At 42.1% G+C, this 10551-nt stretch overlaps 1 protein-coding gene across 1 annotated transcript in view; it reads left to right on the top strand.

Annotated features, from left to right (window-relative positions):
- The first annotated feature begins 6598 nt into the window (after window positions 1-6598).
- The window catches only part of tnfsf11 (TNF superfamily member 11), a 9197-nt gene continuing 5244 nt past the window's right edge, over window positions 6599-10551 (top strand). Inside the window, exons 1-2 of the mRNA XM_085134661.1 lie at window positions 6599-7045; window positions 9553-9588. Coding sequence (XP_084990787.1) covers window positions 6848-7045; window positions 9553-9588 — 234 coding nt within the window. The 5' untranslated portion in view covers window positions 6599-6847. The remainder of the gene's footprint in view (window positions 7046-9552; window positions 9589-10551) is intronic.

Raw genomic sequence — 10551 nt, forward strand, 5'->3', positions numbered from 1 at the left:
GCTCATTTCTGCCGCTTGTATCCACGATCTCGTTCTTTCGGTCACTACCCACAGCTCGTGGCCATAGGTGAGGGTAGGGACGTAGATCGACCGGTAAATTGAGAGCTTCGCTTTTGCATTCAGCTCCCTCTTCACCACAACGGACCGGTGCAGCGTCCGCATTACCGCAGCCCCAATCCGTCTGTCGATCTCCGGCTCCCTTCTCCCATCACTCGCGAACAAGACCCCAAGATACTTGAACTCCTCCACTTGGGGCAGGAACTCATCCCCGACCCAGAGTGGGCACTCCACCCTTTTCCGGCTGAGAACCATGACCTCAGATTTGGAGGTGCTTCACACTCGGCTGCGAACCGTTCCAGTGCGAGCTGGAGGCCCTCACCCGATGAAGCCAACAGAACCACATCATCCGCAAAACAGCAGAGATGAGATTCTGAGGCCACCAAAGTGAAAGCCCTCCACCACTTGGCTGCGCCTAGTGAGAAGAAAAATTATACATACAAATTATACATCAAAGTTCAGCGCAATTACAGCAATCTAACTTCACCATCAGGAAGGAGAATATTTTCAAAAGTCATGACAGAAACACGTATCAACTACTAGCTGAAAAAGAATTGCTTCATTTACGTCATTTGACAAACAGCTGTAAATTGCGACCTTTGTTGTATCAATGGTGATAGTGTAGAAAGCTTTTGTTTACTGTTCAAAACGCTGGATTGTTATAGGAGGTGCACATAATTAAAAGGCTGAACACTGATTCCCTTCATACAACTGTGGTAAGTGTCACAGTACCTGAATGGTGAGAGGAAATTTGAAATATGTTTGTTCATGTAGGAAGGCCTATTATGGATATTTGTGGTCAGACTTATGAATCACTATGACACTGTGTTTTTGTATTAGTTATTCCACTGCTGCAATAGTGGAAATCCAGACTTGCTGTCATCCGTCTTCTGTGTCCAATTAATTTTCAGAAAAATTCTACATTTTTTAAACAAGCTTTTTAGATAAAACAAATCATTTTACTAAGCAAGTTCTTTTTGGAAAAGAAGGGGGAATGCCTGTTTTGGTCAAATCAGGAAGAATGTCTGTTCTGAATGTTTGAATGAGACAAAAATGTGTTCAATGTAAGTATTAAAAATAGAGAATAAACACTTAATGGTTTCTTGTTCACAAACATATGCATGAATTTAAAAGATGTTTAAGCTATTAAAGAACTCCAGATCTAAAAACACTGCTGTTGTCACTGCTGGGAATTACAAATCATTAGAAAGTGTAATCCATTTCTTGAATGTAATTCTTTTAGAAGGACAACAATGACGTCTAGGCAACACTGAAGATTTAAATTGATGATGTGGTTCAATTTTCATTTTGGAACTACTTTTCAACCATGACTAGACTTCATTAAAACACCACCAGCCAGTTGTTGTTCAGTCGAAATGTTTGCTCGTTCCAATGCTTGTAAACTCAATTCTGTCATTTTCACTCTGGTCCAATAATTTCCTTACCCATCTTCTTCGAGCCATTCAAACTTTGCTCTCAGTGCTTTATACATCATTCTGTCATTCTGCCTTTTAGACTGTTTTAAAATAACAGCACATTTTATGTGCTGTTATTTGGCTTTTCAATTATGCTGAAACTCTCCCAGATCAGCGTGTCACCAGCTATCTGTCAGTGGATCACCTCTGACACTCGGTCCCTAGGTATTGGTGCCACTCAAGGATGTGTCCTCTCACCACTATTGTTCTCTCTCTACACCAATGACTGCACCTCCAAGAACTCGGCTGTTAAACTCCTAAAGTCTGCAGATGACATAACCGCCATTGGCCTCATTCAGGAAGGTGATGAGTCTGCATATCGGCAGGAAGTTGAGCGGCTGGTACTCTGGTGCAGTCAGCACAATCTGGAGCTGAACACGCTTAAGACTGTAGAGATGACAATGGACTTCAGGAGACATCCCTCAACACCCCTCCCTTTCACTATATCAGACAGCCCGTCGACTGTGGACATCTTCAAGTTCCTGGGTACCACCATCTCCCAGGACCTGAAGTGGGAGACCAACATCTCCTCCATCCTCAAAAAGACCCAGCAGAGGATGTACTTCCTGAGACAACTTTGAAGTACAGTCTTCCACAGGAGCTGCTGATCCAGTTCTACACTGCAGTCATTGAGTCTGTCCTGTGCTCCTCCATCACAGTCTGGTATGGTGCAGCCACTAAACAGGACAGGAGCAGACTGCAGTGGACTGTACGGGGAGCAGAAAAGATCATTGGCGTCCCCCTGCCCTCCATCCAGGACCTGTACCTCTCAAGAACCAGGAAACGGGCAGCAAAATCATCACAGATCCTTCACACCAGGACAAGACCAGGACCACCCGTCATAGGAACAGTTTCTTTCCCCTCACCATCTCCCTCCTAAAGAATTGCACTGTCACACAGCTCACACTGCTAGACTGCAACTGCACTTTATGTACATTCTGTGGTATTCATTCACTTCTGTCATCCTGTATTTTATGTATATAAGATTTAGACTGGTTATTTATGGTTGGTTTATACGCCTTTGTGTATGTATGTGTGCATACTTATACATCTATCTATCTATCTATCTATCTATCTATCTATCTATCTATCTATCTATCTATCTATCTATCTATCTATCTATCTATATATATATATATATATATATATATATATATATATATATATATATATATATATATATATATATATATATATATGTGCATACGTGTGTGTATTGTGCCATTTACATATAGTTACATATTGTTGTAATTGACATTGCTGTGCTTGAGAGTCACCATCTATCGGAACCAAATTCCTTGTATGTGTTTGCGCACATACATGGCCAATAAACGTGATTCTGATTGTGATTCCAGTGGTGACATCCTACATGGCGCCACATTCATATGGATTTGCCTGGATCCCTTTCAGCAGAAGAAGGAGAACCCACATTCATCTGTACTACAACCAGTTCTACTCGGGGTGGGGTTTATCGGGGTGGCTGTAGCTCAGGTGGCAGAGTGGATCAGCCACTAACCAGAAGGTCAGTGGTTCAATCCCAGGCTGCTCCAGTCTGCATGCCAAATATCCTTGGGCAAGATACTAACCCCATGTTGCTCTCCGATGCATCCATCGGAGTGTGAATGTGTATGAATGTTAGATACTTAGCACTTAAGATTAGAAGTGCTTGTGTGAATGGGTGTGATTGGGTGAATGAATTAGCTGTATAAAGCGCTTTGAGTGCTCGGACAGAGTAGAAAAGCGCTATATAAGAACCAGTCCATTTACCATTTACCATTTACTCACAGTAGCTTCAAGAAACCACCACTCCTATTGACACAGCTACTGACATCTACTGGTGGGATTTTACACACTGTAACTTCATATGGTAAAAATATGTAATGCTTTTATACCAGGAGCAATCAAAGTGATTTATATAACATGACACATTCACAATGATACTCACAAGCACTTTTTTCACTTAAGTGCTATCTATCATTTTTTTTGTTATATTTCTAACATTCAGATACATTCATACTCTGATGGAGGCATTGGAGAGCAAGTTGTCGTATCTTTTCCAAGGATATTTGGCATGCAGACTGGAACAGCCAGTCCACCAACCTTCTGATCAGTAGATGACCTGCTCGCTCGACCCCCTGAACTTCAGCCACCCACTCATGACTTGTGTTCTCCCAAGTCTAGGACTAGAGTGGAATCACTGACAAGAATTCGCAACTATTTACATTGCCCAAACTATAGTATCAAAAGTACTTTCTGCATGTCTCCAAAATATAGGGTTAGTTTGGGACTAAGGCTTGGACAGTCACTGATTAAGAGTTAGACCACAGAGGGTTAAAAGAGAAATAGTTGATCTGCAGTTCCAGATGAAATGGAAAAAAATGTGAAAAATGTTTTCTTACATGTTGTTTCATGTCTCCTCCATTGCAGTTTTTACACACAAGCCCAAATGGCATTGAAACCCGCGAATACACATACTCAAATTCTTGCTCCATTATGTTTCGGTCGATCTCGCATCAAGCTGATAAACTTATCTGATATCACTCTTGCATTAACGTTACCCCATCCATCTATTTAAGTGGCATCTTTTTGGCATGACATGGGATTGTTTTGCAATCAGTTCTTCATGTCAAACCAATACGGAAACTGGCAGAGCAACAGGAGGATGCTAAAGCTTGATTCCAGACACCATGGGATGCCCTGCTTGCCTGTGTTGACATATCAGCACTGTCTTGCGAAAAAATTTTGGAAGAACAGACCCAACTATACCCTAAACAGCAGCTTGAAATAACTAGATTATGCAGAAAAAAATGCTTACATATGCACTAAAATAACACTTCAAACAATATTTATTACAGAGTAAGAAACACAGGGCTTGACCATAATGTGACACGTGGGAATGAGGCTGGGGAAGATGAAGCTACAGGAAGTTTGAAGTCTCTAAAGATGTTAATAGTGTAAATCAGTGCACACTGGAAAATTACCAACCCTAGCTAATGTTGTCTAATGTTGTTTTGCTAAACAATAATGTGAATTTGCCTCTAATGTGTTTCAGTTTAATAAAACTGACAATGTAATAGAGTATTAAGGCATCTCTAAGCAAAATTAATGAGAGGATCAGCTGTTGTCAATCAACAATACAACGTGACATGTCTTTATGGAAGAGAAAACAGCAGAATAACAGCTAATTTCCAATATTTTTTAAGACAAGGAATCAATATCACCCCTTGCTTCAGCTGCACAGAACACCCGGGTAGGAAAAAAAGCTCTTTTCCTTTTCCTATCAGGAAAACTGTGGAATCAAAGTCCTGTAAGGCCCGGGTTTGTCCAATCTGCACATACACATAATTCACCATGATGAAACTCCAAATAGAAAACATCAACTCACTGCCTCACCAACTCATCACATTACTACAGGGACAGAGAGAACTTCCTAGTGTGATGTAATATGATGCATGTTCACAAAAAAAGCGTAAGCGCTCTGCTTCAAATGCACCTTTTCATCTGAATTTTAGCCTTTATGTTTCGCAAAACATGTCAAATCAAAAGTACATTTCCAAGAAATATTATGCATAACTCAAAAGAAAAAAAAAAGACTTACAAGCTGCTCTTTACCATAACAAATATACTAAAAAACACATCTGATTCACAATTCACAAGAAGTGAAGGGTTGCGTTGAGTGGGCTGATTTCACAAGTTTACTGTCGTGGTGCATTTATGTGGTGCAAACCAGGAACTTACAAAAAAACAACAAAATTCCAATGCAGAGATGTGATAAATGCATGATTAAGAGTTTCCGTGCATTTTACACAAAGGAATGTCTTCAAATGTGACCTCTTTCCTGTGTTACAAGAAACAAAACCACATCACATCAACTGGCCCAGCCAGAGACCTCTGTGCACCAGACCCTAGGTTATTACATTGGACTAAAGCAGGACTAAAGCATATGGTTAAACACCATCAACAAGTGAGTGACCAAGAAAAAAATCAGTTAGGCAACCATGGGAAATCAGAAACTGCTAATAGAAATAAAACACCAAACTGAATCTCTTTAAAAATATGCTGATAATTTAGAAAGTTCTAATCGTTTTAGCAGTGGTCAGACCCCCAGCCTCCATATGCATGCGTCCGAGGACATGGTTGCCCAATAGTAATGTGGCGGCAGCAATGAAGCACAATATTCACAGAATGTTATACTTCATTCAGACAGTAATCTGCACCACTGTTCATCAGAACTCCCTCTCTGAAAGACATGACGATGGCTGAACAGGACCAAAAAGCACCACTGAATCTGTTGAGCTAATGAGATCTGACACACAAAGGCTCACTATCTCAAAGCAGAATGTGTCTTGTATATGTTTGACTTCACTGAGGTGCTGGAGCTTAGTTAACTGTTTAAGTCCAAGAACTTTTTGCCCCTCAGTCCGGACCTATTATGCAACTTCCATAAGTGGATGTGAGATCTTGAAGCCTCCCTCTACTGGATAAGGAAACATCTTATATATCCAGTAGGTCAGAACAGACTCTGCATTAAAAGCTACTCTCGGGTTCTCCCTTTTATTCCGAAGGCGGCGGCACAGCAGGCAGCTTTGCCTGTTTTGTTTTGGACAGATTTTTTATGCCGGTTGCATTTCTTGTCGCTACCCCCAGGGAACCTATGGCTCCTCTCGAGATCAACCCAGAGAGCTTTCACTTTTTAGGTGACTGTGTAAACCAGTACACGTGGAAACACAGCGGTGTAAAAACGAGGAAGATCATATCTGAATACCTTTAATATCACTCAGACAAGTTTTTTTTTTCTAAGCAAAGGCCCCCCCCCCATTTTTTTTAGTATTTATGTCAAAAATGAATGAATGAATGAATGAATGAATGACTGGCTGAATATGTTTGTATTTTATTTGATCTTTTTCTTGGTTTTCTTTAAAAAACAAAACAGGAGTGCCCACTGATCACTGATGGGTTGGATTTTTTTCTTTTTTAAACCCATCCTCTTTGCATCCCTGCTGTGCGCCTAATTCATGTTCACGGGGTGTAGACGGGAAGGGGAGGATCACACATTAACGCGTCTCCACAAAGGGCCAGACATAAAGGGCTCGCTTTACCTGTCATGCGCTCAGGTCGATCCGGTTGACAGTCCTGCTAGAGTCTGTTTCTCTCCGGGCTACCGGAGGATCCCTCTGATTGGCTGCAGACGCAAACGCGCTCTCTCAGCCCACCCACTGCTGATTATAGGGACTCTTGCAAACTCGGTTTCCTTCCTTGCATTGAGTCTGGGACCTGGCCCCGGGGCTGAACGGCACACACACAAAGCGCGCAGCATGGCAGCTACCCACAGCGAGTACAGAGGCTACCTGCGGAACACCGTCGACATCGAGGTGGGGCAGCAGCACCGCTTCCACCCGAGTTCGGAACCCACTTACCGGCCGCTCCTATTCGGGACCCTCGCTGTTATGGGATTGCTTCAGGTGGCCTCCAGTGTGGCGATCTTATTACACCTGACAGGTTATCTCCAAGAGGTAAGAATCTCAGAGCAACAGCGTGGTATGATCTACTGCATAGTTCGCTCCTATACTGCTTTCATTGTGTGTGTAGCTTCACTCAAACTTGGGGTTGTGTGTAAATATTTACTTCTAAAAGACTGTCAACAATTGCTGGCCGTGAGCGAGGTAGGATGTTTGCGCAACTTTACAATACCATAAAATGTCAGATAACTTTTCTAGGTCTAGATGTAAAGCAACCTGTGAAGATAAAGAGAGAGAGAGAGAGAGAGAGAGGGGGGGGGGGGGGGGGGGAAGCAGCTTTCAGATCGAGCCACTTGTGCTGTTCTCCGCGCAAAGCTTTGGTGCACTTTGGTGTTCCTTTGAAGGTGCTGCGCCTCGGCGGCACGCAGTTAAACTGCTGCCTCGCTGCAGAAACACCCTGACTCGCTGATAGCATCTCACGAACCCCCCTTAAAGATTTTTTTTTTTCCTTTCCACGAAGATTACCTGTTTTTGAGACGATAACATCTCAGCAACTGAGGCTCGGCTGCGAATCCAAATGTCAGTCTCGCATGATGTCTTGTTTGCAAAATACAGATGTTTTCACTTGAGGCTGCCGCAGCTGCCGCTGAAGTTCTTCGTGCAGCGTGTTTACATGCCGTCCGCGAGCTGTATTTGTAATCTGTATGTGACAGTAGCTGTAAACGTTTGAGGATAAGCAGAAACGCAGTGGAGGCAGGGGAGTTTGGCAAAGTTCAAGCAGGACCCTGTGGATGTTCCGACGTGCTGCCATGTGTGACAGCGCAGTGACATATGATCTGGGATCGCTTGTATTCCTTGAAGACGCGTGTGTGGCGTCTTGTAGGTTGCGTGTCTGCGATGATGTGAAATAATAATAATAATAATAATAATAATAATAATAATAATAATAATAATAATTGTTTTTTCTACTTGATGGCGGTTTTAGAGTTGAATAATCGTCGTGTTTGAACAAGCCGAGAGGGCAGACCGCATCTCTGCTCTGTCAGGATGCACTAAGTTCACCTGGCGAGCATCTCTCGTCCTCCTTTCTCCCTTTTCCCATCTCTTCCACCTGTTTATGTGTGAATTTCGGGGGCGTTTTACAGGGCTCATAAAATCGTAATCCTATAAAAGTAATCGTACAAAAATTATGGCAGGTACTAATTATGCAAAATCATACAGTTCATCAAAGTCTATATAATTTTAATGCTGCAGCTGGAAATGATTTAAAAATACTCGCACCGTTGGATAGCTTTAGCTCTAACAACACAGCTACATGTATTAGTACATTTATTGGAGAAATTGTATAAGATAATAATTCAGTTCAGTTTTAATTATATAGCGTGAAATTACAACAGTCGCCTTAAGGCACTTTATATTCTAAGGTAAAAACCCTAAAGTAATACAGAGAAAATCCTAACAATCAGATGATCCCCTATGAGCAAGCACTGGAGGACAGTGAGAAGGAAAAAATCCCTTTTAACAGGAAGAAACATCCTGCTGAACCAGGATCAGGGAGGGGCTGCCAAGTCTGGTTACAAGTGAGGTGAGGAAAGTAAAAGTAATAAGCAACTAAAGTTTTAAAATAAACAAGGTGGTACCTCAGGGATATAGTGGAGTATAAAGTAGCATAGCATGAAAATACTGAAAGTGGTAGTTTGAGAGCCAATCATATTTCCAGAGGAGGGCCAGTGCCACCCTATGCCTCCATTCTCTAGAGACACCCCTGATTATTATTTTTTGGCTTGTCAATAAAGGAACACTAAAGAAAGGCAGGGTTTGGATTTAATTCCATAGCTGTACAATAAAAGTGTGTGGAATTGTCTGAGAAGGTGACAAGAGGGGAAGGCTGTCTTAAGTACCCAGCAGCATAAGAGGCCCTGTGGTTGGTCAGGGCTTTTTTCCGATGACAGATGCATATAGCAGCAGTCTGTGTGAGTCATCAGTATGGTGCTGGGCCATCATCTGACCACAACACCTGTAAAACTTCCTGGAGATGGTGAGGAGACCTGGGATCGGCACAGTGTCATGCAGAGATAGGAATGTGCTGAAGAGACTATTTTTAATTTTAAAAAGCTGATTGGAATGTGAAGGTTAAAGTGTGTTTGCGTGCATGGGAGACTATTGGTTGTTATTTAAATAACACACAGATAACAGAAAAGCAGCAACTGAGAGCCAAAGCTCAAGTTACAAAACAGACATTTTTTCCCCCTGTTGCGGTGGAATGCAGAATGACATGCGGAAAATAGCCTCCCACTCTCTTGTACTCTCGCACACACACACACACACACACACACACACACACACACACACACACACACACACACACACACACACTGATGTGTATTGTATGTGTGACTCTTAATCTCATCTTACAGGACAGCCTGTAGAGCCTGAGATATTTCTCCTATCTTGACCTGTCAGAGGAATCATTCTTGAGATAGATTGGGCTCATTAAATATGACGTTATCACTGCATTAAAAAAAAAAAATCTCTATAACCGCTTTTGTTTCTTTCTCCAGGTAGATTTGTCCACAACTCCACATCGGCCCATGGAGGTGAGTCTGACCCCTGGGTGACCCCAGGCAACATGCCCTCTGACACATTGCACTCAGATATTGTGCATTTTCACACGTCCCTCCTGCTGCAACATTATACACATGCTACACGCACACATGCACTTAGTTAATCAGACTTGATCATCTGTAGATTTTGATTTCCTCCAATCAACTCTGAAATTGTCATTAAAGTAAAGCTTAAGAAAGAAGTAGTTAAACTGCTGCTAATTAGAGATAATGCCACAGAGGCTAAAAGTAATCTGATTTAAGAATACGCCAACGGTTGCAAGGTATTTCCTCTTGTCACTGCAAAGGGGGAAGTACATGTATTTTTTTTTTTAACAGAGAAGAGCCTAAAACACTTGGAAAACAGGATAATCATGTGCAATTTCTGCAGTGACAGGAGTTATGATTTTCCCATGGGTATGTTTTTCAGTGCACACCACAGCTTCTGTAAAGCAAGCACAAAAACCCTAGGTGGTCAAACAGGCTGGAGAGAGGTCAGACCACAGCAGGAAAAACACCTCTCTGCCTTTGATATAGCATTGAATAGCTTCTTGGGGTTTTTTCCCCCCACAAGTTTGATTAATCTTCGATGTAGAGTGTAGTTTACAGCATTGGCCATTACTGAGTCACCCATTGGCGTCAGTGGTCGCAGAGTGTTTGTTCGATGATCGGGAGAAGCACGAGGGAGTTGTAAAATGGAAATTCTTAATCGCTGAAGTCATATTTTCTAATCCCTCTATAGAAGTTGCCGCCCATTTTTTTTTTAAAGTAGAGCAATAGCAAAAAAACAGTCCAGGAAGTAAAATAACACTTGGTTCCCATAATGTTTTAATTTCCTTTGAAATTATGTATTTTTGTTTGGTATCCCTGGCGGAGTGCTTGCACAAACCACCCAGCCTGTCTTGTACTGAGGAGTTATTGTGTCAGCCCTGCGGCTGTTTCCCATGTAGCACAGGA

This window comes from Neolamprologus multifasciatus, chromosome 16 (assembly GCF_963576455.1).
Source record: "Neolamprologus multifasciatus chromosome 16, fNeoMul1.2, whole genome shotgun sequence".
Lineage (NCBI taxonomy): Eukaryota > Metazoa > Chordata > Actinopteri > Cichliformes > Cichlidae > Neolamprologus > Neolamprologus multifasciatus.